Raw genomic sequence first — 27,924 nt, 5'->3', positions numbered from 1 at the left:
ATTACAATACATCCCATCAGTGGGACACATTTATAATAAACACACAGACGCCACTTAAACAGAAAGCTCTTTATTTCTCTTTGGATTCTGGGGCAGGATTAAACAGATGAGCATCTGCCCTGAATTATGTGACTTTGGGACAAATGACACACATTCCATTTTTGTCCAACATAATTCCGACTGCATGGGGCCCAAAGAGAAGTGTCTCCTGCCGCATCTACTAGTCTGTTGCTGGTAGCTACAAAGGTGCGAGTTATGTGATATGCGAATCAAAGAGAGAAGTCTTTTCCTTCCTCCACAGCAGTCAATCACTTTTCCCACAGCCAAAAGCACAGCATGTCGTCACTGTGGCTTGGGTTGGGAGAGGTGTGTGCGGGAGGGGGGGGGATCGGGACGTCGTCGGAGTAGGCAGTGCGGGATTGCTTGCTTGGCTAAACTGCATGAAACGTGATTGAGGGAGAAGCATCACGTTGGAGTGCAACAATAGCAAAAGCACAAACAGCTACAAAGATTTAGACCAATTAAAATGGTTGCTTTACATGATTTATTCCGACTATTTTGCTCAATTTTGTACCCCTGACTGCAAAAGCTCAGTTGCGAAAACAACAGGAAACATTAAAAGGGTTTTGTTGCAGACTGTTCTCATGAGAATTTATTTGGATTTGGTACAAAATATAATGCAAAAGAAGGAAATTTGATTAGGAAACGGTCCTTTTTAAATTTTCTTGAAGAGGAAAATGCATTCAATCGATTATTTTTAAGAGGAGAATGTCTTTCTAAATGTCTTCAACGTCTGTGTGTATAGCTCCATGCAGAAATCGTGCCATAGCGCAGGTCTGAGTAGAGTAGGTGCCTCAGGTTACTATTATCTGATGTCATGTAGGACGGCAAATGAGCTGAGAGCACTGTATTTTTCGGGCTAAAGGTCGCTCCGGACGGAATATAAGTCGCACCAGTCAAAAAATGCAGCATGAATTCGAAAAAAACATACCATATTTTCTGGACTATAAGCCGCACCTTTATATAAGCAGCATCTACGCCATTTTTTAAAATAATAATAATAACGAAAAAATGATATATAAGCCGCACCGGGTTATAAGGCGCACCTATCTATGTTGAAAAATGTACTGCATTTACAGAACAATTTTGAACTGTAAATGTACATGTACCTGAACAGATCATTCCTAACAATGCCTTTTAACATGGCATCTGATATAAACAGAACAGAACCAAGAGAAAATAGCCAGTTATTATCTTCATTTCATTTCCCGCTGCTGCCTCCAACATCTCACCTTAGATTCATTGATGCTAAGCTAGCGTGCAGCCGCTCTGTTTCCTTCCTGGATCGCAATATCGATGGCCTTCAACTTAAAGCTTGCATCATACGAACTTCTTCTTGGTTTCTTGGGTGCGTTCTGTTGGATTTTGATCCACATTTAATAACTGAACACACTCCAGTTTTCTTTAATTGCTGTACTTCCGCATACCACCCAATGCAACGCCTAGTGCATAACCTAGTGCATAGCGCCGGTGCCTGTTGAACCTGCAGTCACATCCTGTTAATGGTGTCATCATTACATAACAGGTTCCATGATGAAGGGGCGAGGATTTGAAAATAATTAACCATTTCTAATTTGTCGTCTGTGTTTTTTGCTAAAGAAAAAATAGTCTATTCTTCTTAGCGTTGATTCTTTTTTTTAGTTTGATTCCAATTCCGGTTCAAGTGCCGCTAGCGGTGGAAGACAAATTCACAGAATAGCTGCACCTTTATATAAGCCGCATGGTTCAAAACATAGGAAAAGAGTAGCGGCTAATAGTCCGGAAATTACGGTGTATAAGTCGCACTGGACTAAAAGTATTTCTGCGCCTTATATTTTAAATATGGATTATTAGTTTGTCGGTATGTGCTTCCGGGGTGACTGTTGAATCGTTACACAACACTTGAGGCGGGTAGAGGTACTGTGCATGAGAAGGCATGCTGTTAAAATAATCAAAGTGAGCAAATTATAAGGGCACTAACAGTCCATTCTGTATAGTTAGAAGACAGAGCAGAATGAAACAACTGGCTGCAACAAAGTGGTGCACTCCATTTTTGGGATTTAAGACACAATCAACACTTCCACACAATCGAAAATATTCAAAACTAATGTTTAATTGACCATTAATTACCATGCGCATCCCTAACAGCAATGCTACTGTTAGTTATTAGCTAAATATGATAGCATAGAATGCTTGTGGAAGGTTTTGATGACTACTCATCACTAAGTTGAACGGTACCATTTCATTATGATTCACTACTAATTTCTTGTGAGAAGGTGACATTGTGCAACTATTTAACCCGTGAATTATAGCCTAACTCTCAAGAACAATGCGGTGTTTTGTATGAATGAGTGCATGTGTCAGATCATCGCATAAGTAACGTTTGTGTGAAACAGACTATCTATTGGCTCTGCTGAGCCTCGGGTACGGCAACATGATTGCATCCACGCTACCTTCGCTGTCCGAGCTGCTCTCTGAGTCGCTGCTGCCAGAATAATCACAGAGGCCCGGTAGGACGCCGATGCACACCGCAGCCGAGGGCAGGTGAAGCAGAGCTGGACTGGAATTAAGGGGGGGCAATGGGTTCTTGGGCGTCAGGCCCGTGACAGTTTGTTGATTTTCAGCTCCCCCTGATCGCCGTCCTCCTCCTCCCTCCTGTTCTAAACAACACAATTTACTGTGAAGACTGAGAGCTTCAACTCAACATGGAATTCAGAAGACGAGCAGGCGGTTTGGGGTTTGTCCCTTCAACATCTTAATATTAACATGTAGCGCATTGCTCACGTTACTTGGCAGTAGAAACAGAGAAAATATGGTCATCCGATGAATGTGCAGGGTCAGGAGTAGTCGCTTGCGCTAGGCATGTAACACAGGTGGCATCCCACTGTCTTCAGGACTTTCTTTATACTTCAAATTTGCTTGGGCCTGTTTGCAGTTACTTTTTTAACTAATTCACAGTGACATCAAACAGAAATGGGGTAGATTAATCTAGTGATTTCCAACAAATCTGCTGTGGCACCCTAGTATGCCATGAGAGAATCTTTGTGCCGAAATTATCCAATTTCACTTTGTTTGCCTGAAAATGCTTATTTCTTAATAACAAATGTCTTTGTTTATTTATGCCAGCAATGTATAGGCAAAGGCAGAACAAACACATGCTCTTCCATTAGGTGGCATGAGCAATAAATCTGTGTATTCACCTGTTGCTATTCAAACAACAGAATAACTCATGTTTTCAGTGAAATGCGCTATATAAATAAAATGGTATTCGGGGCATACAGAGATATGAGCACATTTCTCGGCCTCACGCTTGATGCCCACCTGTGTGTCGGTCTCCATTTCCTGTTGCTGCACTTTCCACCTTCTGCTTTTTACTGCTGTCTGATGACTGGGAAGAACTGGTTGAGGGAAGACAAGACAGACAGTTGGATGGAAAGTAGCTGTGTTAAAGCTGTGTAAAAGTGTGCCTACAATGCGGTCCCACCGAGGTCGCCGTCACAACTTTTGGTGCGATTCTCAGTTCCGCTTTATATAACGGTAATATAATAAACAACAAAACAATCTAGCAGACGAGCTGGCTGTGTTACTAACCCTGCCATGCAAGTCAAGTTAACTGTGAGGATGTACAGTAGTTCTCCTTTCTATGAATGATGTCCCAAGCAGGGCTCGCAGTTGTCTCTCTCATGTAAAAAATAGGTTCCTCCACTAAATAAAGATGGACACCGGGCCACTTTGTAACATCTTTCTCCCACTCTGTAATACCATAAGGATTACAAAGTTGCATTCCATCTGGCAGTATTCGTTGTTTTTAAAGTAATTCTCGTGATCCTTTACAGTTAGTCTTGTTAAGCTTGAAGATATCTCTTTTTTTTTCTTCAATATACTGCATATATTTATATCATTTATATTCATAGTGAATTTGCAAGACGACATATATGCCTTCAATTTTAAAACTACATATTAAGACAAATCCGTTTTTTACTTTGAAATGTGAGGATAAGCGAATCGGATTTATACTAAGAGTAATTTTGAGAAGATATTTATTTAAATAAACTGAATATTAAGATACATTTGCTTTTTTAATTTTTAAATTACTCATTTGTATTCAGACTAAATTTGAGCGAGAGAAGACATTTACTTTTTTATTTTTAAACTATATATGAAGATGTTTGCTTTTTTAAATGTTTAACCTATATATTAAAATTTATTTACATATATTTATCATTTTAAAATTTATTATTACTCATTTATTATTTTGAGTAAATTTGAAAGAGAGAAGAGAGAAGTTACCTTTTTTATTTTTAATATCAATGTAATCTATAGTTTAAGAGTAAATTTGATTTTCACAAGTGTTTGGTGTTAAGGCAAGTAGGTGTGGGGGGCATGGGGATGAGGCGCAGAGAATGGGGGCTGCAGCCAGACTCTTGAAAGATGGGTCTTTTTCAAATGCGGCGACGGAATTGATTACAATTGTTATGACGAGCCTGTGGTCTTCGGTAGATATTTTTGTCATTATCACGATGTGTAAAATTTTCTGTATATCTGGCAGAGCAGAGGTCTGTGTGTCGAACTGAGCGAGAGAGTGAGGAGATGGGGCAGTTTTTGTGTGCCCATGTGTATGCTGTGGCTCTTTGCAGTAACCGAAAAAATTGTGGCTCTTAGCATCGAAGTACTAAATACACTGTAAATAAAATAAACACACTTTTCTATTTTGCATCAGTACATCTCAGATGAATGTGGAGCCAGAGAAGTGGCGTTTCTGGATGTTACTGATATGTGCTTTTGCTTTGCATGGTGGAATTTTAACTTGCATTTGTAGATGTAGCGATTAACTGTTTTTTTTTTTTTTTTAGAGTTTTTCCTTGCCCTCCTGGGGGTTAAGAACAGGGGATGTCGTTAATATGTGTCAACAGTGGGCATGTGAAGCCTTTTGAGAATTTTTTGTGATTAAGGGCTGCATAAATAAATTTGACTTGACTAAGTGTGTCAATTGACAACAGCTTTCTGAAGTGTTACTGAGCCCAAGTGGCGATATCCTTTAGGAAATTACACTGGTTTTTAATGCAGTTCCACTGGAGGGATGGAAGGTCATGGGCATTCAGTGGCTACGTTTACATGGACAAAATTTCTGTAATCCACTCAAAATTTGGATTAAAATTATGATTGGGTGCACTGTTTTCATGGACACTAAAAATAATGATCCGATTAAGACTTGCGTGTTCATGCATCACACTTTCAATCGGAACAAATTATTGGTATATACGTAGATTGACAAAATATATGGAAATAGTAGTACAAGAGGAAACCGTAGCAACTTCCGTGTCAACAAAACATCACTCCGCCCATTTTTACTTTAAATGTTAGTGTTATTTTGCATATTTTTCCCTTTTGCGCTGTTACGTTGATGTAAATGTATGTTCAGTCTTGCGCCTGCCATGTCTCTCGCTCGCTCTGCTTCTACTATCTTCTGGGAATAAACGCATATACTGACATCACAGACCTGCGTGGGAAAGATGGTTTGTTCCAAAATTTTAGAATAGGTGTTTTCATGCACACCGATCGAATTATCAAGTTTAACCTACCGTCTCGTTCGGAAAATAAAATCTTGATCGGAATGGGCTCGATCGGGTCAGAATCTTGAGGTGTGTACATGACGCAGTTTTATTCCAATCAGGTTTTTAAGCCGAACAAATGTGTCCACATAAATGTAGCTAGTGTTGTTTTTTCTGCCTTCTATTTTACGTGCTGAGATTTTCCCGATTCGCTGAATCGATTGTTATTATGGACTGCAGAAATCCCTAAATTTCTTGCAATTGTGCATTGAAAAATGTTGTTCTTAAGCTGTTGGGCTATTTGCTCATGTAGTTGTTCACAAAGTGGTGAACCTCACCACATCCTTGCTTGTGAGCCTTTCGCGAATGCTCCTTTTATAGCCAATCATGTCACTCACCTGTTTCCAATTAACCAGTTAATGTGTGAAAGCTTTAAAACAGGTGTTTTTTTTTTGTTTTGTTTTTTTAGCAACCCTCAAGTTTTCCCAGTCCTTTGTTGGCCCTCTTTTCCGGAATGTATTGCAGGCATCAAATTGAAAATGAGAGAATATTTGTGCACAAAAAAAAAAAGGTTAAAAAAAATTACATTTGTAACTAGTTTGAACATTATTTATCTTGTCTTTGTAGTGTATTCAATTGAATATAGGTTTAAAAGAATTGACAGTAGTTCACTATATTCTGTTCTTATTAACGTTTTAAACAACGTCCCAACTTCATGGAAATTGGGATTTGTAAACAGGTTTAACAAGGTGCTTTCAAGTTAAGGTTGTGTCGACAACTTATGGTTCTTCACCCAGATGACAGATAGCGATAGTGTAAGTAGTTGTGTCTGGGCATACCTGCGTCTCTTGACAGCACCGGCCAGTAAATGAGCCTGAGACAAATGGCTGCTCCTTTGCTCCACCACTGATTGTTTGGCTGTTGCCTTCTTCTCCGACTCGGGACGGCTGTCAGAGGACACTTGCTTTGCTACAGCACTGTGATGGTACAGAGTTAAGGTCAATGACACCACAAGTAACATTCTAATAGCTGATACCATACCGTGTGGCAGCTATGAGAACCTACCGGCAGTACGCTCCAATAAATGGCACAGTTCTGAATAGCTAAGAACAGTACTGGGAAGTGACACAGATTAGAAGGCTAAAACAGGAAAAGAAGGTGGGCAGAGCTCAGGGGATTCACACCAGGGTCTACAACATGAATTCATTCATTCATACACATTTGGGTATTAGATGTATGAGGTTTGTTTGGATGTATGAATCGTTGTGAGTTCCTCAAAGCAGCAAGGCTGCTGGAAATGGCAACCTTAGTTACCACAAGACGATGCAGTTTCCAGGACAACCCACTTTGTTGCCATTTACAGACAAACCTTTCTGTCACACTGGTTGTCTGCTGTGTATGGGAACGAAAATATAAAGAGCTCAGAGGGAAATTTATAAGCCACAGGGAATGGTGAACATGCAGGACGGTCATATGGTGCAGGACATACACTATAGGTGTAAACGCTTCTGTTCTGGTGCCATTTTCTCATTAAATACAATAAAACCCCAAAAAATGGCTGACAGTTTGTTTGACTTGCAGCACTAAAAATGAGCAAAAGGAGATCTCTATGTCTCGCAATGGAGCAAAGAAATAAAACAAAACAGTGTGGATCAAATTGACCTAGCTGAAACAAGAAGGCTCACAGTCTCAACTTTGCCTTCTATTACTCTTTTGTAACAAATTTGAGGTTAGGTATTGCAGTAATGCAGCAGAACCTACAAATCTGAACCCCATATATTTTTCTTTTCATTTTTGTTACGTGAGAGGGCTTGGTCTCACATTATTTGTGATGCCATCACAGGACAGTGTCAGTGAAGGCAAAAGGGAAAGGTGCAATGACAACTACAAATTCAACTTGCCACCCCGCAATACAGCGATGTGTACCTGCACAAAACGATACTCGCCTGTTTCCTCTCTTTTATGTCTGTCAGGAGACTTCAAAAGGGTGAGTTGTTTTAGCAAGGTTATATTGGATGTTAATGTTAAAATGTTACTGCTGCAAGTAATAGTGATTTTATTATCCACCGATCCATTATCCAAACCGTGTATCCTCATGAGGGTCGCAGGTGTGCTGGAACCTATTCCAGCTGTCTTTGGAGTAGGGGGGCGGGGGTACACCCTGAATTAGTTGGCAGTCAATCGCAGAGCACACAGAGACAAACAAACATTCACAGTCACAATCTTACCGCGGGTACAATTTAGAGCGTTCAATCAACTTACCATGCATGTTTTGGGAATGTGGGAGGAAACCGGAGTACCCGGAGGAAACCCACACAGGCACGGGGAGAACATGCAAACTCCACACAGGAAGGCCGGGGCCAGATTCGAACCCATGACCTCTGCACTGTGAGGTGGATGTGCTCCCTAATTTTATTATGACCATGTAATTATTTTTGCTTCCGATTTGGCTAATTCCGTTGTACTGAATAATGACATTTGGCATGTAAACATACAGTCCTGACTCTTGATTGCCAAGATTCAATGCTTATTGAGCGCTTATTTCCCCATTTTGAGTAACAAAACTTGCTCATTAGACCGAATCCACCATGACAAACTGTTAATGTGTGTTAAAAGAGAACAACTTTCCAAAGACAGTCAAGCGAAAAAAGGTGACGCTGCAGTGAACAAAAACTGCTTTCACAATGCATTAGTTGGGCGATAGATGGTTACCGTATCGATATCTAGATATTCAAGATATTAATACAAATAAAAATGAAAACCTATCAGTTACACTTTCTCGAGCACACACAGACAGACACATTGGACACACGCGCAAAGTGCACAGTGTAGCATCGCAAAATTCACATGCAAAACTTCTATTCCCGGGTTTTAAGCGAGCGATATACAGTCTTGAGCCGTAAACTTATCGTGGTGGAGGGTTGTTTTTGTCCCAATGATCCTAGGAGCTAAGTCGTCCGGGCCTTTATGCAAGGATAGCCCAATCGTTAGCCGGGTTGATTATCGGCCAGGCTGATTATCGTCACCGATAATCGGCATCAGTCTTTTATAAAATGTGATAGGCCGGTAAGAAATCAATTCAATCAAGTGTTTTAACTTGTGGGAACTATTTATTTAAAACGTTTAGTAAACTTTCGAAGAGATGCTGTTGACCTTGGGCCTCTCTCCACCTTTTGTTTTTGAAAGTAAAACACAGATAGGTGAACTTTTAACATTTCAGTTATTTGGAAATGTTAGAAAATGTTATATACTGTACTGTAGAATACTTTAGGGAGCTATTGTCTGTTTTTCATTGAACTTTTTAAGAAATGCTGATGATCCTGGGAGCTCACTGAACGTTGAACATTTTGCAAATCTGAAAATATGTTCAAAAAAAATATTGTCGCTGTCCTGTGAAAAACACGTATGTCCAATTTTGTCATTTTTAAACATTTTCAAATTGATGGGATGTCTGTAACGCAGAAACCCCATTCACGTAAAAAAAAAAAATATTGAAAAAAATGGGCACAAGTGTTTTTCACAGGACAGCGATGATATGTAAGTTTTAAGTAATTAAAACAAAGAGTTGGCATTTGAATTTTTCTTAAATGTTGACGCCAATATTTTCTCGCTTACTGAAAATGAATATCGGCTCCAAATACCAATTATCGGTATCTGTGACTAATAATTGACATCGGCACTGAAAAAAATCATATCGATCTATCTGCCCCTGGCAGAATCACCTCTAGCAAACAGGTCCTCGGTGACCCCTTATGACGTACAAAAACAACGGACAATGATTTCTCTTGCTTGGACACAGTTCATCGGGACCACCTCCTCTCGAGAGGGGTCGGTCCACTCTGAAGTTGCCCACGGAGACAGGCGCCAAGGAGGTGTGAGTACCGGGATACTCATTGTCCCCATCCTTTGCGCCAGTATAGTGAGGTTAACCCCAGTGAAATACTGACGGAGCCGGGATCGAATCCACGACCTCTGAACTGTGAGGCGGACGTGCTAACCAGTCGACCACCGTGCCGCTTGTAAAATTTTATAAGCTATAAAATTAAGCTCAGAAATAATGTTATGCCTATTTATGAACTGCTTGAGAATGCTTATGGATTAACTTGAATGTGCAGACAATTCGTGTTCCGTTGGATCAAAATCTTTAAGAGTGGCAGAGAGTCTGTGAGAGACGATGAGAAGTGTGGGGTGGGGAGGGAAGTCAGAACACCGGAGCTGGTGGGGAAAATTCATACTTTTATGGATAAGGACCGTCGAGTGTCAAAAGAGACAATAAGTGTACAGGTCGAACGAAGTCCGTGTGGGAACAGTGCACACAATTATTCATGATGAATTGAACATGCAGCACATTTGTACTAAGTTTGTCCCAAGGCAAAAGGCCGGCGCTCTTCAAATCGTGTCTGTGGCATTTCCACCAAGACAATGCACCAGACCACAAGTCCATCCGTGTTTCCAACTATTTGACCAAGATGGATATCAAGACAGTTCCTCGCCCTACCTACAGTCCAGACGTTGCTCCCTGTGACTTTTGTTTGTTCACCAAGCTGGAGGAAAACCTGAGAGGCAGTCGTTTTGGGACCATTGAGATGAATGATGCTGTGACGAGGGCCGTGGACACGTTCACATCGGAGGACTTCCAGGGGGCCTTCCAGAAGTTGTTGGAATGATATAACAAGTGCATTGCATCTGGAGGGGGTGCTTTGAAGGGGACTAGAGATTAGTGCTTGCCCGAGGGGGAAAAAAACTGTCAAAAATGTCACTGAAGGAACTTACTGAAGGCACTTCGTATGTCACTCTGTTTATTGTCAGTTATGTCGTTGTTGTACGTTCTTTATGTAATTGCAAAAGGTGTCCAGCAAGTTGCTTTCATCTTGGCAATTGTGGGGAAAAAAGGCTCAGTCAGGCAGTGTTGAGCTGCGGAGACGCACGGTTCTCTTAACCTTTTCTTACTGTATGTTAACTGTTTGTTTGTTAGCAATTAAAGCAGTCTTTAAAAGCATGAATTACAGAAAATACAGTCGATGCGCCTAAATCAGCATACGCAGCAGACTGCACTCACAATAGTAAGAGAACCTTCTGCTAAACAACTCATCGGACTTGACATGAACCTTCTCCTGATCAACTCAATGGACTTGAAAGGAACTTTCACTTCATCAATTCATTGGAATTGAAACATTTAGAGTGCAAAATGATTTGAACCTTGTAGAGATTGTATGTATTGTTTGCTGTGGAACTAACAATGACTACCAAGGCTTTCGTCTCACATCATAAAGACTAGAGTAGGACACAGTTACAATGGAGGATTAAGAAATGGAGCCTAAACATACAGCTCTAATGGAACCCCATGAGTGGAACCTTAAGAGGACACCCCTAAAGAGGAAAAAAATGAAGCTATGCTGGAACAACGACTACAAGAGACGATGGAATTAAGGTCACTTAAGTTAACCCAACTACAGTAACTAACAAGGCAAAATGCTTGAATTGATGGACAGATTCTACTGTGGATTTCATTGAAGATAATTTGACCATGAATTTGAGGGTCTCTTGACAGAAATTCATAAGATGAATCTCTGTCATAGAGCTGTCACAACAACTCGGGTCAGATACAGTCACAAATACTTCAACAGCTTTGGTTGAAGCAAAATCAATAAAAGTGTTAATAATTAAAATTGCATAAAATCAGCCAAGAAAAGCCTTTTTAAAATTTTTTTTTAAAGGAAGTTCTTAAGTCATTTCTTAAAAGCATCCACCGTATATGGAACCAGGGGAGGGAGGGCATTCCACAGACGGGGAGCAGTAGCCTCGAAAGACCTCTCACCCATGGTCTTGAGCCGAGTCCTGGGCAGGCGCAGACGGTGCAATTGGCCTGGCAGGATTCTAGTTGTGGTATGTGGGTGGAGGAGCTCAGTGAGATAGGCGGGGGCTTCACCGTGCAGACAGTGATGAGTGTGAAGGAGGATTTTGTATTGGATACGGAAGTGTACGGGAAGCCAGTGCAGAATGCGCTGGATGGGTGTGATGTGTTCATTTTCTCTCTCTCACCAGGACTCGGCTGCGGTGCTTTGGACAAATTGTAGCCTTTGAAGGCTCTTGCGAGGGATCCCGATGAGAAGTGCGTTACAGTGATCCAACCTCGTCAGCGGCAGGACGAGAGAGAGATTGACGGATTTTAGCAATATTGTGGAGGTGAAAGAAGTTTTGCAAATATGATTGATGTGGTTGTCAAAGCTAAGATGGCGGTCAAAGATGATTCCCAAATTAGCCACGGAAAGAGAGAGGGAGAAATTATGGCCAAGAAAGGAGACAGAAGAAATGAGGGAGGAACGAAGCTGGTGAAGGGTGCCGATGTGAATGGCTTCTGTTTTGGAACTGTTTAACTGTGAAAAGTTGTTACTCATCCAAGCATTTTATCTCCTCCAGGCAGGAGATAGGAAGTCTGTCCAGTTGAGTGACAGAGGAAGGAGGAGTGGAGGTGGGAGTGACTCTGAGGTAAAGTTGTGTGTCGTCAGCATAGCAATGGAATTGCATTCCATGCCTGCTGACGACAACGCCGAGCGGAAGCATGTAGATGTTGAAGAAGGTAGGACACACAGAGCACAGAGCCCTGGGGGACCCCACAGATAACAGTATGGGAGCAAGATTTGGCGGCCCCCGGGGCTACGAACTTGCCCCTTCCGGTAAGGTATGACTGAAAGCACTGAAGGGCAGTGCCATAGATACCAATGTCATATTGGAGGCGATGTAAAAGAACATGGTGATCAACTGTATCAAATGCAGCCTGAGAAGTCGAGCAGAATGAGGAGGGATGTAAAACCTGAGTCAGAAGTCATCAGAAGGTCATTGGTCACTCTGATGAGCAATCATATTTTTTGACAAAAATACTTAACCATATGTATAATTTAATTTGTACCTCTGGATAAAATAGCAAAACTAGTGGTAAAAAATGTGAGCGGTACGCATCTCAACAGTCCATTCAAGTTCATATCGCAGACACGCACGCACTCAACAAACATTTGTGTAGTAGCATTAAATTATCGTTAAAGCAAAGTTGCAGTACAATGTTAATTGAATTATGTTTTATTGATGACTTTGGGGCGGCACGGTGGTCGACTAGTTAGCACGTCCGCCTCACAGTTTAGAGGTCGTGGGTTCGATCCCGGCTCCGGCCTCCCTGTGTGGAGTTTGCATGTTCTACCCGTGCATGCGTGGGTTTTCTCCAGGTACTCCGGTTTCCTCCCACATTCCAAAAACATGCATGGTAAGTTGATTGGACTCTCTAAATTGCCCCTGGGTGTGATAGTGAGTGCGGATGTTTGTCTTTGTGTGCCCTGCGATTGGCTGGCAACCATATCAGGATGTCCCCCGCCTACTGCCCGAAGACAGCTGGGATAGGCTCCAGCGCGCCCGCGACCCTTGTGAGGATAAGCGTTATAGATAATGGATGGATGGATGATGACTTTGTTCATGACGACTGTCAGTAAGTTGTAATTAAAAAAATGGCACTTTTGTGTTTCCGCATCCTTTTGATACATATTTTGCTTGTTGTAAAAATATTAAAATAATACGTAAGAGGATTAGGGCCAGTGGGGGAAAAATAGGTTGGCAAGATTCTCACTTTATCCTCAGAATTCTGACTCTAAAGTCAGAATTATTCTTTATTTAAAGTCAAAATTCTGACTTTATTCTCAGAATTCTGAAATAAAGGTGAGAATCTTACCAACCTTATTTTTTTCCCCCGACTGGCCCTAATCCTCTTCCGTAGAATTCTGAGAATAAAGTCAGAATTCTGAGATAAAAGTGAGAATCTTACCAACCTTTTTTTTTTTCCCACTGGCCCTAACCCCCTTTTGTAAAATAACAAAATAAAAAATAAAATAAATGTAATATTCACTGAACCCATTGTAATACCGTTGAACATATAATAATACCCTCGTGAAAGATATCCGGCATGAATATTTTGTCCCTGTTGCCCAGCCCTACACTGTTTCCCAGTAGCGGTGGCAACAATTGCTTTCAACACAAAGGGTTATGTTCCCTGAGCACGGATTTATACGGCGTATACAAAGTATAATGTACTAATAATACCGATGACTTGCTGTAGCGAGAAGTGAAGCCGCTGGTGCCCATCTTGCATTGCTAATGGAAAAGCGCCCCTAACTTGAATACATTCATTTCTCCACTATGTTATGTCTCTGAGGCGAAAATGCCTCAGTGTGTGTTGTAACATATAACTTCCTTTAAAAACGCATTTTGCTACTTGCTGTCAACTGAAAATGACATCGCATGTACTCAGGATCGGGTATCGACCAATCACAGCTCAGCTTGCGAAGGTCACATGAGCCGTGATTGGTTGTAATCCGACCCCTGAGCACGTGATGTAATTTTCAGTCGACAGCAAAATGTGTCTTTAAAGGTGTTAATTGTACATCAAAGATAATTAAGTTATCAAATTCATTATAGAAAAAAATACTAACGTTTTACTGCTGAAAATGGCAAAATTAGTAAAGTGTCCCTTTAAGGATCCACAGGAACCAGGGGCTTTAGCTGAAAATGGCAAAATTAGTAAAGTATCCCTTTAAGGATCCACAGGAACCAGGGACTAAAATAAGACTACCGAGTCAGCCAGAGTGACGATGATTAAATAAAATGTTGACATGATCAAAAGGATATTCTGTATTCCAACAGTTCCTGTTTCTCTTCATCCCTACGTTGCTTCTCCACCAGGCTCTGTTGCCGGGAAACCTCGTCCAGGAAGCTGGTCTCATCATCGTCCAATCCCCTCACCATGTTCTCTGTCACCATGGAAACAAAGCTGCTCTTAGCACATTGCAGCAGAATCATGGCATTTTGTAGAAAAAAACAACAACATTACGGTCCGATCAAAAATACACGTAGGTGACCTTCATGTAGGGAAAACCACAAAAAGATAGAGAAAATAAGCTTGACAACGCTCATAAACATAATTCAACACATTAGCAATAGTGAGCCGTGTATGCTGTCGGGAAAGAGAAACATATTTAAAGTGGGACTACAAGAAAACACACATGGGTTAATTTGTTAATTTCTCATAGCATTACTCATTTCAAATCCTACAGTATATGCATATGCATTAAGTAATGACAGATTTTTCATCCTACTAGAACCTGAGAAAATATACTTCCAATTTGTTTGCATGCAACTTCATGGCTACATTTATAAAATATTTAAAAAAAAAATGTTAAAAAAAAAAGTCAACCCGAACTTGATTTGTCAGCAATAGTATTAGAATTTTACTAATACCACTTGTTGTTTGACCGAGTACAAGTACATTTGAGTACAATGCCAAGTACCGATATTTGACATGACATCTTTTAATCAGATATTGTTCAAAAGCACAAAACAAACTTAAATGAAATGGCATACGTTTCACTTCTCATACACACATACCACAGCTGTGCTTATCACTGTCAGCGCTTTACTGCATTTTAACTCATTCACTGCCATTGACGAATTTACTCGTCTTTTCACAGTCTAGCCATTCAATCCCAGGAACCTATTCATATTTTTTTCAAATTTTTTCAAACATTTGGGTTAAAGAGGGTCTGAAAATGTCTGGCAGTGAATGAGTTAAATGCTGGAGGGGGCCACCATCTTTCATCATTCCTACTGGGGGTTGGGGGGGTCACATAGCAACACGCACTTCCTAACCAGATGTATGACAAAAATGCTATTTTAAATATGGACAAAATATGTGTCCGCTGATAGTGTAGTGGTACACACGCCCGAGTTGTGTGCGGGCAGCGTGGGATCGATTCCCGCTCAGTGACGGTGTCTGTGTGTGCCCTGCGACTGGCTGGCGACCAGTTCGGGGTGTAGTCTGCCTTCGCCCGTTGACGGCTGGGATAGGCTCCAGCAACTCCCCGCGACCCTGTATAGGATAAGCGGTTTGGAAGATGACATGACATGACATGACAAAATATGTGTATACGTGCAAGTACATTTGCAATGCATGTACAAAAGATTCACTATCCTAACCCAACAACAAAGGGTTTGAAGCAAACAACATAATAGCCACATACTGTATTTTGTTGTTGGTTGTTAGTTTTGGTCTCGCCAAGATATGTTACTCATTTACTTCTTCAGATGTTTAATAAGTGCCATCAGAGTACTACTAAGCAATGCATTACTCAAAAATCTTACTTAATCTTACAAGTACAAGAATGAAGGTTGACAATGTAAGCATTGCCCGATACTGTCAAGAGTGTGAGGGTTTGCTTCGTTCATCATGAACAAAAAATATAGCGGAATGCATTGTTTACGTTTTTATATTCTGCCCCTGGAAGCCACATAAAATTATGTCACGGGCCAGATCTGGCCACCGGGCCTCGAGTTTGACACCTGTGATCTAGGCCTTAAGAGAAAGTCACACCCGATTGTGTAAGTGCAGGAAGTTACCAAATTTAATCTTTATATTTATAAACAACGTATATTATAAAATGTGTGTGGATTTTTACTATTACAACTTTTCTAGTTGAATACGTAAAAAAAGACTGCCTTTATCTTAATTTCATTTTCATGCACTGATTTCATTTTCAGTTTCATTTTCTGTAGTGATAAAATACTGATGAGTCTTTTTATTTTTTTCTATTGTAAACAAGTACCGCATTTGTGTAAAAGTGAAATCCAGAAAAGACTCTTTTTTTATTAAAATAATTATGGCAAGACAATAATTATGGCAGGACAAGAAGGTTGTCTTTATTGAATTTTTAATAAAAACAAACTATTCTTAAATGTCAATGTTGAAAATGCACCGACAATAAAGTGGCAAAAGGTGTCGTTTTTTTATGTTAAGCAAGCTTGTCCGTAACTGCTGACTGAAACTATTAACTACTACTAACTAATTTGTCATCTAACTTAGTTCCTTTTGAAATCAGGTAATCAGTAAAGTAACTAAGTTTATTTTTAAGTCACTGTGGCAACACTATGCTATACGCTATAGGTTTCACCTTCTCTTGAGAAATTTGCATAATTTGCGGTCTTCCGTGTTTACCTTTAAAGGGACAGTGTGTAAGGGTTTGTTGATTTTTCAATATTCATTATTTCAATAAAAAAACTATTCATTTCAATAATGTGTAAAAATAGATGTACTATCACGTCAATGTAATTTCTTTTATGTAATTCTAGGCGAATGGGCCGGATGCCCATTTTTGTTGGCGACAAATTTAAAAAAACGGCTGGACTAAGCATGGCCGGAAGTGGATTTTAGTCCGGCCCACTAATCGTCCCTCATGCGTTTGACGTGGTCGTGAGGCAGCCAAATTTCATCGCAGCCTACTCAGTGAAAGGCTTCTTTTTAGGCTTCTTTCTACTCCCGCGTCGGCGTGAGCGACAACTGCCGCATTGATTCACATGACTGACGAATTGTGCTGTTGGCGACAGGTCTGCAACACATGCCACGCACCCATCAGGAATTGTTGATGCTCTGATCGGTCCATTAAGTCACATGAGAGGTGGAGAGAGGATGCAGCCCGCAGCTCGTTGCTGCTGCAAAAGCAAACTAGTTTGGCAATAAAATTAAATGCATAGTCTAGTCATCTCTGTCCCTTTATGGTTGTAGCAGGTACGATATCCATTGTTGTCGCTGTCTTTTTGAAGCGACGCCCCCCAACTTGGAACTTAACTGTTTCAAAACAACTTGTTTCCGGGAGTATATTAAGCTGAGCGCAGCACTCAAGTATGACGCTGTCACATCAAGGTGGAGTTCATGCACTTCTTCTGGCGTCTTCTACTTTCGGAAATACGCCGTAGCAAACCTGCTGTGTATAGTGGTTTGCTGGTATGCTTTTATTTTGAAGGCCGTGAACGAAGGGAAGTGTGGAAAATAAATAACTTGTTGAATGCGACTCCCGGCCGTCTGTCGGTCCCAAATTATACAATACGACAAAACCAACCCCGGGGCTCACAATGGGAGTAAGCACACGCAGTTGGGTAAGTAGTAAAGTACTAGTGGCACATTGTGAAGCGTGACCACTGCGGGTTCGGATAGTAAATTAGCCAGCTAATGATCCTTAAAAAGCTTCTGCCGTTAGCATCTCTCCCGCGGTGGCGTCAATGACGGACACTTTTTTGGGGGGGTGAGCGGCGGGGGAGAGGTTTGGCTGAACGGGGCGGGGGCCGATAATGTTTATGAATATGGCCAGAGGGTCGTGGCCGGAAGGGTACCCAGGTCAAGGGTGGAGGCAAAAAAGGGTCAAGTGCCCAGCTCTGGTTTTACTTTTCAGAGATGTACGTCTAGGTGCTGGTGCACATCCCGAAGTTGAACTTTTGAACAAAGGTTATCCATTAAGATTGATTTCACATTTGTACCACTGCATTTCTGCATGTATTTCTTTGGAAATGACATACATTACTTGTTTTCACTTCATAAGCCCACATGAGATGAGGATTGCTGAGGGCGAGTTGGATGAGGAGAAATACAATGACCTCCTGAATAGTGTGTAAGTATTAGATTTGTCTTAGTTTTCCAACACAATTTTGGTTGATACAATGTTGTTTGATAAAGATATAGTGTCTTTCAGTATTGATTGGGTAGATGATAATTCTGCAATACATCCCAAAGATCACAAACACCAGGACAGCTCTGATGATGAGTATGTACCACTGATTTCTTTGAGGTATGTTAATACCCATTATCTGTTATCAATTTCATATCATTTTATGGCTGTATAAGTTGTAGTGAATTTATCTGCTACATAGAATGGGAGGTGCATTAAAATATGCACAGGTCATTGATGAGCTGCCAATCATCGGTCTAGATGATTCTGTGCATGGTCTGCCCTCCATTGAAGAACCTATGGATGCACCTGAGCAGCTGCCAAGCCCCTTTTTGCCAGAAAATGTCAAAGTTGAAAGGGGAGAAGACATTGTTGATGTAAAGGTGGCAATTGTGTACGAGGGATGTCTGAGGCAATTGGTCGACTTCGTCAAAATGCCCTTCGATAATTGTCCAAAAGTCTTGAGCAGGGGTGAAATGTTGAATGGGTACGTTTTGGTTGTCTCAACAAGGGAGTGTTTGATGTGTTTGTGCCAGTAGTTTTTTAAAGATTTTTTAAAAATGTTTTTGCAATGTAGGTGATGATTTTCTCGCAAGAGAAAACCTCTGGAATAAATTATAATAAATTGGAATAAAGCTCCATGGGCCTACATCTTCCAGAAAGTCTGCTCTTTACAGTTTTTGGGCTTGATGTAGTAGCTCTCAAGGTGCATAATTCTACACTGTCAACTGTTCACAGTATGGATTTTTAAAATTATTTTGTCATTGTTACATTTTACTCACATAGTGCAACATAAACTAAATGTATTTGTTTCATGGATTCTTCAGATGTGTTCGAATGGCCACCAGTGTGGTGTTGGGCTTCTCAGCACTGGCTGTATTTTGAAATGTGGCTGGAGATTTTCTGGTGTCTACAAATATACTATTGTCTGGAAACAACCACGCCAAGGTAGCCCTGCTGTTCAAATTCATGAACAATGGGACGGTGAACAGAAACACCTTTTTCACTATACAAGACACATACTGCATTGATGCCATCAAAGAATTTTGGACAGAGAAAAGATCTGAAACCATTAATTCCCTTCAAGGAAAAGGGGTGGTGCTCCTCCGTAAGTGTTTCACTTTTAATCCAGTGGACAGCATGACTGTACTCAAAAATCGTTTCCATTCAGTGGCCAAGATCTTTGCAATTATTTTGTAGTTATAATGTCCTATGAAAAGCGTTACTGACAAGTATCAGAAGGTTTTCTGAAAACTGTCAAAGTTTACCCACCCACATTGCACACTGTACATTATGTGTGCATAGTGAGCAAAAGGGTTCGGCCTTTCTGCTTTCATTGAAGCAATAACATATTTATGATTCCTTACAGGAGATGGACGCAACGACCACTGCTCACAATACTGCAGCTACACTACTATGCACAACGAGACCAAGGAAATCATCCATGTCTCCACAGTGGACAAACGGCAAACATCTTGGAACTCCAACGCAATGGAAAAAGAGGCCTTTATTCGGACCGTAATTAAGCTGACGAAGGAAATACAGATTTCAGAAATCTGCACAGATGCGCATATCCATTCCAGATAACTGCCCTTTTGGGTAATTGTTTATGTGATACATTTTTAAATGCATGATTTATCTAAATGTTGAATCCGTCTGCTGGATTTGTCTGTTTACAACTTATGTGGTCACAGAAGTACTAGTAATGCACATACAAATACAATACACATTGAAGTGATGACTTTACAGAAGTCAAAACAAATTTTCGTTCATAATACATGCTATGTTGCAGACCGCAAGAAAGAGAAATTTAAGGATCTGAAGATTTGCCATAGTTTAGACATGTGGCATGGGGCAATAAATCTGTCTAAAAAATTTGCTGCGGTAAATTGCATTTATTTTGGAATGTGAATATGTGCGTTAAAAAACCTTCATGTAGTATGTGAGGTTGACACAAGCCAGTATAAGGAAGATGACTTGTATTAATTTTCCAAGAAAAAGTTTTTGCACCGTTTTTTTTTTCTTATCCCTCCTTTTTGCACATACACCGAAAATGCTACCAAATCCTCTGTGAAAATTAATTCTATGAATAAATGTACTTTCCTAACCTTTATTTGTCCTAATGGCAGCAAAGGTGAAGGGGCAATCTCTGATTCTCGTGTGGTTGAAAGACATCATTAATCATTTCTGGTGGTGCTGTAAGACGGCAGGAACAAGAGAAAAGTTCCTTGTGAGTACTTGTCGTTTGTGATGACATCTTGCTTGTACCGCTGCTGAAGAAATTGGTGGTAGGCTTGCGAAGTGTGTTCACTCTGGGCTGCCGTAGTGCGAGTACTTCAAAATGCTCGCGCTTTGAGTTTATGTTGTTGCATCCTATTAGTTCACCGCTAGATGCCACTAAATCTTACACCCTCTCCCTTTAAGTGTCGCCACGGCTCCGGCAGTTATAAGTTGGTATATGCTTCTGTTGTTTGCACCCTGGCCTCCAGAGGGCAATATGGTGAACACATGCAGATAACACACTGGTGCCTTGACTTACGAGTGACCTGACTTGAGGCAAATTCATACTTTTCATATCTGCATGTCCGCAGGGTGCTCATTGGTCCATGTGACATAAATATTGTCATCCACACCGGTCTGCGTGAACACATTTATGGTCAACTATGAACACTTTTGGTCATTAGACCTGCGACATTGCGACGCAGTTCATCTGCGATTTAAATTCCAAATCGAATAGAATTATTCTACCAAAAAAAAAAAAAACGTTTGGGTTTCTTATGTTGAAGGGACAAAGGCCAAAAAAAGCTAGAACATTTTAAAAACAACACACCAATACTCACTGAATTTAAATTGCTCCTCAAATTCCTCTTGCTTTTTGTCTCTCTGCTCCTGCAGACGATCAAAGAGAGAACGCGAGTCATACTCTTCCTCGGGGACCTCTGTGGAGGAAGAAAATATATATTTGCAGAAGTAAGTATTTAGAATTGATGCACAGGAGTCTTTTGTTGCAGATTTTGCGGGTGATCTTACGCTCTGGGTCATCAGGCTTCCTAACTTTCTCCCACTCCTCCTGTCTTTTTTTCCTCTTCTCATCAAGCTCTGCTTCTGAAACAAACTTCCTGGTGAGATCAACACCTGTCCCTCCTTTTGCCATTGCAGCTCACCTATAGAGAAAGATCACACACACAACATTGAGCTTCTGCTGTGGCCTTGGACACAGACCAAGTGGTATGCAATGCAGCAGACACATCCCCCAATTACAGAATTTCACATGATCAAGTACACCACAAACATTTCAGCAACTATTGTATTCTAGATTGTCAAGGGACAATAATTAAACTTAGATATAACAGTGTCCACAGTCACCGTACAGCTTCTAAAGCAGTAGAGTGTCACTATCCGCTGAAAGTAACTCAACACACAGCAATTATTGTCTAAATAAGTGGTGTGATTTAAGTAGTGTTCTCACGTCACTGTTTCAGAAAGTCACATTAAGTGGTGGAATTTATGTTTCCTCTAAATTACAGGTATCAAACTCCAGGCCTGGGAGACATATATGGCCCACCACATCATTTTATGTGGCTCGCAAAAATAAATCAAGCATGTCAACTTCCATAATGCTTGCTAAAATCTGTACCAAAATTTCAAAGTGTCATATGTAATAAATGATAACATTTAGATATTGCAAGCATTTTCTTGTTAACAAATCCCTAATAACAGTAACTTAAACAATAGTAGAACAAACCATCAGAGGAGGGCATTTACCGTATTTTCCAGACTATAAGCCGCTCCTTTTTTCCTAGGTTTTAAACCATGCGGTTTATAGACCGGTGCGGCTAGTCTGTGGATTTTTCTTCCACCGCTAGGGCTGCTCTGAATACAATACATTACGTGTGACTGCAGGTGGAGGAGTTCAACAGCTGAGGGCGCTATGCACCAGGTTATTGCATTAGGCGGTATGTAGCATGTAGTAGGACAATAAAAGGTGAAATAACTGACAAACTGGAGCGGCAGCGGGCAGTGAAATGACGATAAGTACTGTTTATTTTCTCTGGAGTCTGTTCCGTTTTAATCAGCAAATTTAATGTCGTGTTAAAAGGCACGGTTAGGAAAGAATCTGTTCAGGTACACATGTACATTTACAGTTCAAAATCGTTCCGTAAATATCACATTTTTCAACATAGAGGACGACTTCATGGTTTTCAGTGAAGATAATTAAAGTGACTTATGATTTCAAACAGAGGAGAAATGAAGAGAAATAATCTCTGTTTTCTCTTAGTTCTGCTCCGTTTTACTCAGCAAAGTTGCTGCCGTGTTAAAAGGCAGTGTTAGGAAGGAATCTATTCAGGTACATACATGTACATTTACAGTTCAAAATCGTTCTGTAAATGCAGTAAATATCTAATTTTTCAAGATGGATAGGTGCAGCTTATATAAAGGTGCGGCTTATAGATGTTTTTTTTTTCATACATTTTTTAAAAATAGAGTGGGTGCGGCTTATATAAAGGCGCACCATTAAATACGGTAACTAAATTTTGCCAGTCCGTCATTTGTCATCAAACAGCAGTCTGGGTACCCGTCAGTCATTCGTCAGCCCGTCATTTTTTGTGTCAATCCGAATCATAATCGTCATTTGGTCAGTCCGTCTGTTAGTCCATCAGAAGTCCGTGGGACGTCAGTCGGTCCGTCTGTGCAGTGTTGTTTTTAGCAGGCCTTTTAGATTTAGTCTTAGTCTTTTGGGCAAAAATGCTTATTAGTTTTAGTCATGTTTTAGTCATTCCTATTCGTGATAGTTTTAGTCTAGTTTTAGTCAACAAATACTCAAAAAGGTTTTAGTGTAGTTTTAGTCAATTTGAGTTAGAAAAAATTGACATACATGCCGTGCACTTGCAGCTTCGGCGGCAGGAGGGGTTTCGTGCCATGCGTACACATTTTTTTATATTTGTGCTTCTTCCGCACGGCTAACGAGGAATCAAAACTTAGCACAGACATTCTAAAATCTGAATGATTCCGGTCATTCATTTTCAACGTCTGACATACCACACGCTAACAATTTCATCCAGTCTCCTCTCGTGAACTGAAACTCTACAGGTACGTCACGTCATATTTTAGTAATCAAAGAGCCACGTTTAGCTCATCATCGTCTCGTTATTGTCATGAAAAAAAAGGCTGTTAAAGATGAAGTCAAGCCAAATATTTTTTTTTCAAGAATATGTTCTATGCAGGCCCACTAGTTGAAACAAGGCATTCTTATAAATATTGTGATTATGGAATAAGAGTTAATCTACCTGTTTTTAGCCATCTCTGGGGACAGCCATTTTGTCACTTCTATCGACTAAAAATGAGATCGCAGTTGCTCAGTCCTCATGTAACGACCGATCACGGCTACCCTGTTTTCTGAAGCTGAGCCTTGATGGCTAAAGGGTCAGAGATTGCCAAAAACTGGGAGATTCTGCTGCTTAATTCATATTCCACAAACACAATACTAATCGGAATGCCATGTTTCAAGTCGTGGGCCTGCACAGAACAGATTCTTGAAAAAAATATGTTGGGTTGATTTCCTGTTTAAAGAAAAAAATTCTTCATCGCTGACAAAAACAACACTGCGTCAGTGACGGACTGCGTTAGTGACGATTACTCTGACAAACAAAAATCAATTTCCGTCAGTGATTAGTCCATCATTTTTAAAAAGCGTCCCGTCAATCGTCAGTAAACCGGGCGTCCGTCAGTCCGTCTCTGACGGTCCAGTCCATCAGTCTGATGGAATGCCCACCTCTGCAAACCATTATTCTTGACTTCTGTTTTCAAAACTAGTTATCCATCAATTTGTTGTGCACTGTATACGTAATACAATGAAGTGATTAAACACTTATATGGTTACAGTCATAACGGCCCTCCAATGGAAACCATAACTACATTGTGACCTGCAACAAAAATGAGTTTGACACCCCTGCTCTAAGTGAACCACGACCGCAATGCAAGACTCATGCAAATTCAGACGATGAAGCTTCCACCACCACTTTTGACTGAAGGCAAGAAAACATGATTAACACCTCCAGAAAGTTTATCACAGTTTCTTCAAACCACCGGACAGGTTTGCAGTAATTCATGCTTTTCGACTGCTTCTCTTCAGTTAACCGCTTGTGAGCTTTCTTGTGGGTCATCTTCAAAAGAGACTCCTTCCTGGCACGACAGCCACCCAGATTGACGAGCAATGTTCATGCGGATGGTCTGAGCACTGACAGGGTCCTCGCAGCTGCTTCAACCTCGACAGCAATGCTAGCAGCACTCATGCGTCTGTTATTTGAAGCCAACTTCTGGATCCAACACATATGAGATTTCAACTTTTTTGATCAACCCTTGTAACCCTGCTGAGTTCCATAGGCCAGCATATAGGCCATCTTTTAGGAGAGGGTTGTGACTTATCCTGAAATGAGGGTGTTCCCTGTCAAATCTGGCAGAGCATTCACTCTCCTAGAGACTGAAGTACCTTTTCGCTTCCACGCTCAGCAGGCTCTGTTAAGTCTAGCGCCTCTTGGAGGTGAAACATACAGTAATATTGCACATTTTGATTCAATTAACGTGATTCCGTGCTCGGCTGGAGACGGCCGTGTGACAGCACGCCTGCTTACTCGTACTAGGAGCTTGGAATTTACCTGAAAGTGCTGCTCATAACAACTGCAATAATTGACTACGTTTACATGCAGTCATAACCCTTTCCAAAAACCTAATATTGGCCATATTCAGGTTTTGAAACCCATATAAACACACGCAAAAACCCAAATATGCTCAAATTTGGGTTTTTCAAAATATGAATAACACCCATAGGTATGTGTAAATATATATGTATATTCTACATATTTCAGTGTCAAAGAATTAAAATGTTAAGAGAACATTTAATTGCCAGTTGTTATTGATGTTTGAAATGTAATTTGCACTGGTGAATACTTTTACTTATTTACCTGTTTTAAATCTAAAAGTTCAGTGAACATTTATTTGCCAGTAAATTGACCAAAAAGGCATGTTTAATAATCTTGCATCCATCCATTATCTATACCACTTATCCTCACAAGGGTCGCGGGCGTGCTGGAGCCTACCCAGCTGTCTTCAGGCAGTAGGCGGGGGACACCTTGAATTGGTTGCCAGCCAATCGCAGGGCACACAGAGACAAACAAATCACTCCTAGGGGCAATTTAGAGTGTCCAATCAACTTGCCATGCATGTTTTTGGAATGTGGGAGGAAACCAGAGTACCCGGGGAAAACCCACGCAGGCACGGGGAGAACATGCCAACTCCACACAGTGAGGATGGAGCCGGGATCGAACCCATGACCTCCGAACTGTGAGGCGGACGCGCTAACCAGTCGTCCATCGTGCCGCCGTTTAAGAATCTTAAATCTAGAATAAAAATCTAAATAAAAAGTCAAAAACAAAAGGCCCACTGGTTTGCTAAAATGTGCTTGGATTTATTGATGTTCCATGTAAAAACAAGAATGTCGGCCTAAATGGTCAGCCCCTCGCATTTTCACCTCACCAAATGGCCCTCTTTGCAAAAAGTTTGGAAACCCCTGATTTAATGCAAATAAACATTTACAATGCACTGGTGGAGGAGAAACTTTTTACATTACACTAAATTAGGATGTACACAAAACATTTTAACAAATTTAAATTCAATTCAATTCAATCCATCCATCCATCTATCATTATCAATATTGACTGATACGAAATACTATACTGTGAAACATTTTTTAGACATATCGCCCAGCCATGCTATGCACATTATGTTTAAAACGGAGTTTATTTAATCTTTATATTTTCCAGTTTATTTGACTTTTTTTCCACAGTTTCGTTGACCCCTTAAGGATGAAGAATTATGTTAATAAATTAACTCAATATTCAAATAAATAATTCAGTAGTATTAAAAGCGGTTCTACTATCAAATGAAAAACATTAAGTAACTTTGTTCACAGAGTGTTGCTTTTGTGACATGCATGACGTACTCTCGCAGAAAAAAAGGTTCATAACCTCATAACATGTTTCCATTGCCATTGGCTACAATTGTGCAGCTTGCAGCTTTGGCTCCCCCGAGTGGACATCCATTGTCAATACACGTTATACATTAAACCAAATGGATGAGTTCATTCGCAAAAAAACAGTTAAGAAAAACATTCAAAAATCGGAAACGAATTTAAATCAGGCAAGCGGGATTCCCACTGATAATTTGATATCGTTTTGATTGGTGAGGCCTTGTGGTCTGATATGACAGCATTGCCTAAGATACACCCACCACCTCTCAAAAAAAAAAAAAGCAACGGAAATGTTCGCCACCTCAACCCACATTGAAGCATATCAACACCAATCAGGCACATGCACTTGCAAGTTCACGAAAAATGTTTATGACTACAAGCTGTAAACGTGCAGCAAAAGAGCTAGTTAGCTTCTTTAGCATTCAGCCGAAGTGTCGTCACTATATGCCAAAAATAACCATGTCATGCCGACCCTTGTCAATGCAACGTAAACCCGAGACTTAGTTTATACTTGTCGCCGACCAAATCAAACTATTGGTTGATTTTTCACGCATTAAACTTACCAAACAAGTGCTATCGACAATTGGCAATGACGTCTGTGTGTTACTATGAAGTTGGCTCGTTGCAACCTTCAACATATGACTATTGTTCCTACGTACTTTAGACTATCCCGCAAATAAAATTTTAAATAATAATAATAAGAATAAGAATAAGAATAATACATTAATAACGTTGAATTTAAATTAGACATTTGAAAAATTAATGCTTTATTTACTTAATTTAAAACATTGGACTAAACCCTTTATTTTTATTTGCACTGTACAATATAAAAACTCCACTACTCCATCTTTTATTTAGCTTCTATTCGATTGTTATTTTTCTTGATTTAGTTTTCTATTTATCCTATTTTATTTAATGTGGTCATGTATAACGGTTTAGTAGTATCGATTTCTCGCAACAGCTCTGCTGTCTCCATCTGATTGCATTAAAAAATAACTGTCTATTTTCTCGTCTATTAGTCCCACGCAAATTTAGATAAAGAAAAACATTTAACAAAAGAACGTCAAAGGCAGATACATGTAAGGACAAAATTGATGCATATTTATTTCAGGTGATCCAAGCAATCACCATTTACTATACTCAAAGTCCATTATAACAAAGACAGCGGATACATCAGTAGGATGTTTTCCATGGGAATAGGAATAAAGTGCACAGGAATTTGCATATAGAGTGGGTATATAGGCCACTCTACTGAATTGGTTCAAATTCAGAGTTGGAAAATGTGTGAAATTTGTATTTTATTTCAGAAAAACCTTTATTGTATTCATGTTGCACCATACGTAAGGGGCACAAATATAGTAAAAGTACAGTCAATTTTCAAATAGTATTTTCTAGCTTTTCCCAAATATCTTGCCTGTCCCTAAAATGTGTCACTACCGAAACACAAAATTACAGAAGAATAAAAATAATTCTACTAGCCGATTCATATTTTTTCCATTCCCCCCTCTACAGAGTATTTTTATAAATTAATGTACATGGTTTTGACATCAAAATCAATCTAAATGAATTTTTCACAGAATTTAATATTAATTTTTCTGAAATAAATCAAAATGTATATGATATTTTTCATTGTAAAATGTAGGAAGTTGATCATATTGACTTCAAAAGTCATCATTAATTAAAACAAACATACCCTTAAACAATCGTCAAAAATTGCTGGTTGATAATGCAACACTTTTGTTAAAACATCAGTTTCAGTCTCTTACTGGTGAAA

General features: G+C 40.1%; 1 protein-coding gene and 3 long non-coding RNA genes across 6 annotated transcripts; 3 read left to right on the top strand and 1 right to left on the bottom strand.

The window, feature by feature from the left end:
• Positions 1 to 54: 54 nt before the first annotated feature.
• On the bottom strand, positions 55 to 26,803 carry psme3ip1 (proteasome activator subunit 3 interacting protein 1). Its single transcript, XM_086027259.1, has 7 exons — positions 26,714 to 26,803; positions 21,155 to 21,288; positions 20,965 to 21,063; positions 14,262 to 14,383; positions 6,431 to 6,570; positions 3,361 to 3,437; positions 55 to 2,699 (listed from the first exon to the last, which is right to left on the bottom strand). Exons 2-7 carry the CDS (start codon positions 21,276 to 21,278, stop codon positions 2,437 to 2,439), a joined length of 825 nt encoding a protein of 274 aa, XP_085883385.1. The 5' UTR covers positions 21,279 to 21,288; positions 26,714 to 26,803; the 3' UTR covers positions 55 to 2,436.
• Positions 10,504 to 13,165, top strand: LOC147148328 (uncharacterized). The gene is made up of 3 exons (XR_015086543.1): positions 10,504 to 11,022; positions 11,637 to 11,777; positions 12,012 to 13,165. It is a non-coding gene; the product is annotated as an uncharacterized LOC147148328 (long non-coding RNA).
• On the top strand, positions 17,759 to 20,352 carry LOC147148327 (uncharacterized). 3 transcript variants are annotated; one of them, XR_015086370.1, is made up of 7 exons: positions 17,759 to 18,067; positions 18,149 to 18,244; positions 18,327 to 18,611; positions 18,702 to 18,861; positions 18,952 to 19,232; positions 19,494 to 19,723; positions 20,254 to 20,352. It is a non-coding gene; the product is annotated as an uncharacterized LOC147148327 (long non-coding RNA). The 3 variants fall into 3 exon arrangements; XR_015086369.1 differs by having other exon boundaries at positions 18,139 to 18,244; positions 18,386 to 18,611; XR_015086368.1 differs by having other exon boundaries at positions 18,139 to 18,244.
• LOC147148326 (uncharacterized) lies at positions 21,161 to 25,000 on the top strand. Its single transcript, XR_015086371.1, has 3 exons — positions 21,161 to 21,352; positions 24,008 to 24,156; positions 24,258 to 25,000. It is a non-coding gene; the product is annotated as an uncharacterized LOC147148326 (long non-coding RNA).
• Positions 26,804 to 27,924: the final 1,121 nt, after the last annotated feature.

This window comes from Filicampus tigris, chromosome 4 (assembly GCF_054856515.1).
Source record: "Filicampus tigris isolate MCC_2025a chromosome 4, RoL_Ftig_1.0, whole genome shotgun sequence".
In the NCBI taxonomy this organism is placed as follows: domain Eukaryota; kingdom Metazoa; phylum Chordata; class Actinopteri; order Syngnathiformes; family Syngnathidae; genus Filicampus; species Filicampus tigris.
This window is presented reverse-complemented; position numbering and strand designations above follow the sequence as displayed.

Coding starts and splice junctions, on each gene's coding strand:
- psme3ip1 (XM_086027259.1), bottom strand. CDS start 21,278: ATGGCAAAAGGAGGGACAGGTGTTGATCTCACCAGGAAGTTTGTTTCA. Junction 6,571..14,261: donor AGGAACTGTTGGAATACAGA/ATATCCTTTTGA, acceptor CTGTACCATCAC/AGTGCTGTAGCAAAGCAAGT. Junction 2,700..3,360: donor AAATGGAGACCGACACACAG/GTGGGCATCAAG, acceptor TGTGTTGTTTAG/AACAGGAGGGAGGAGGAGGA.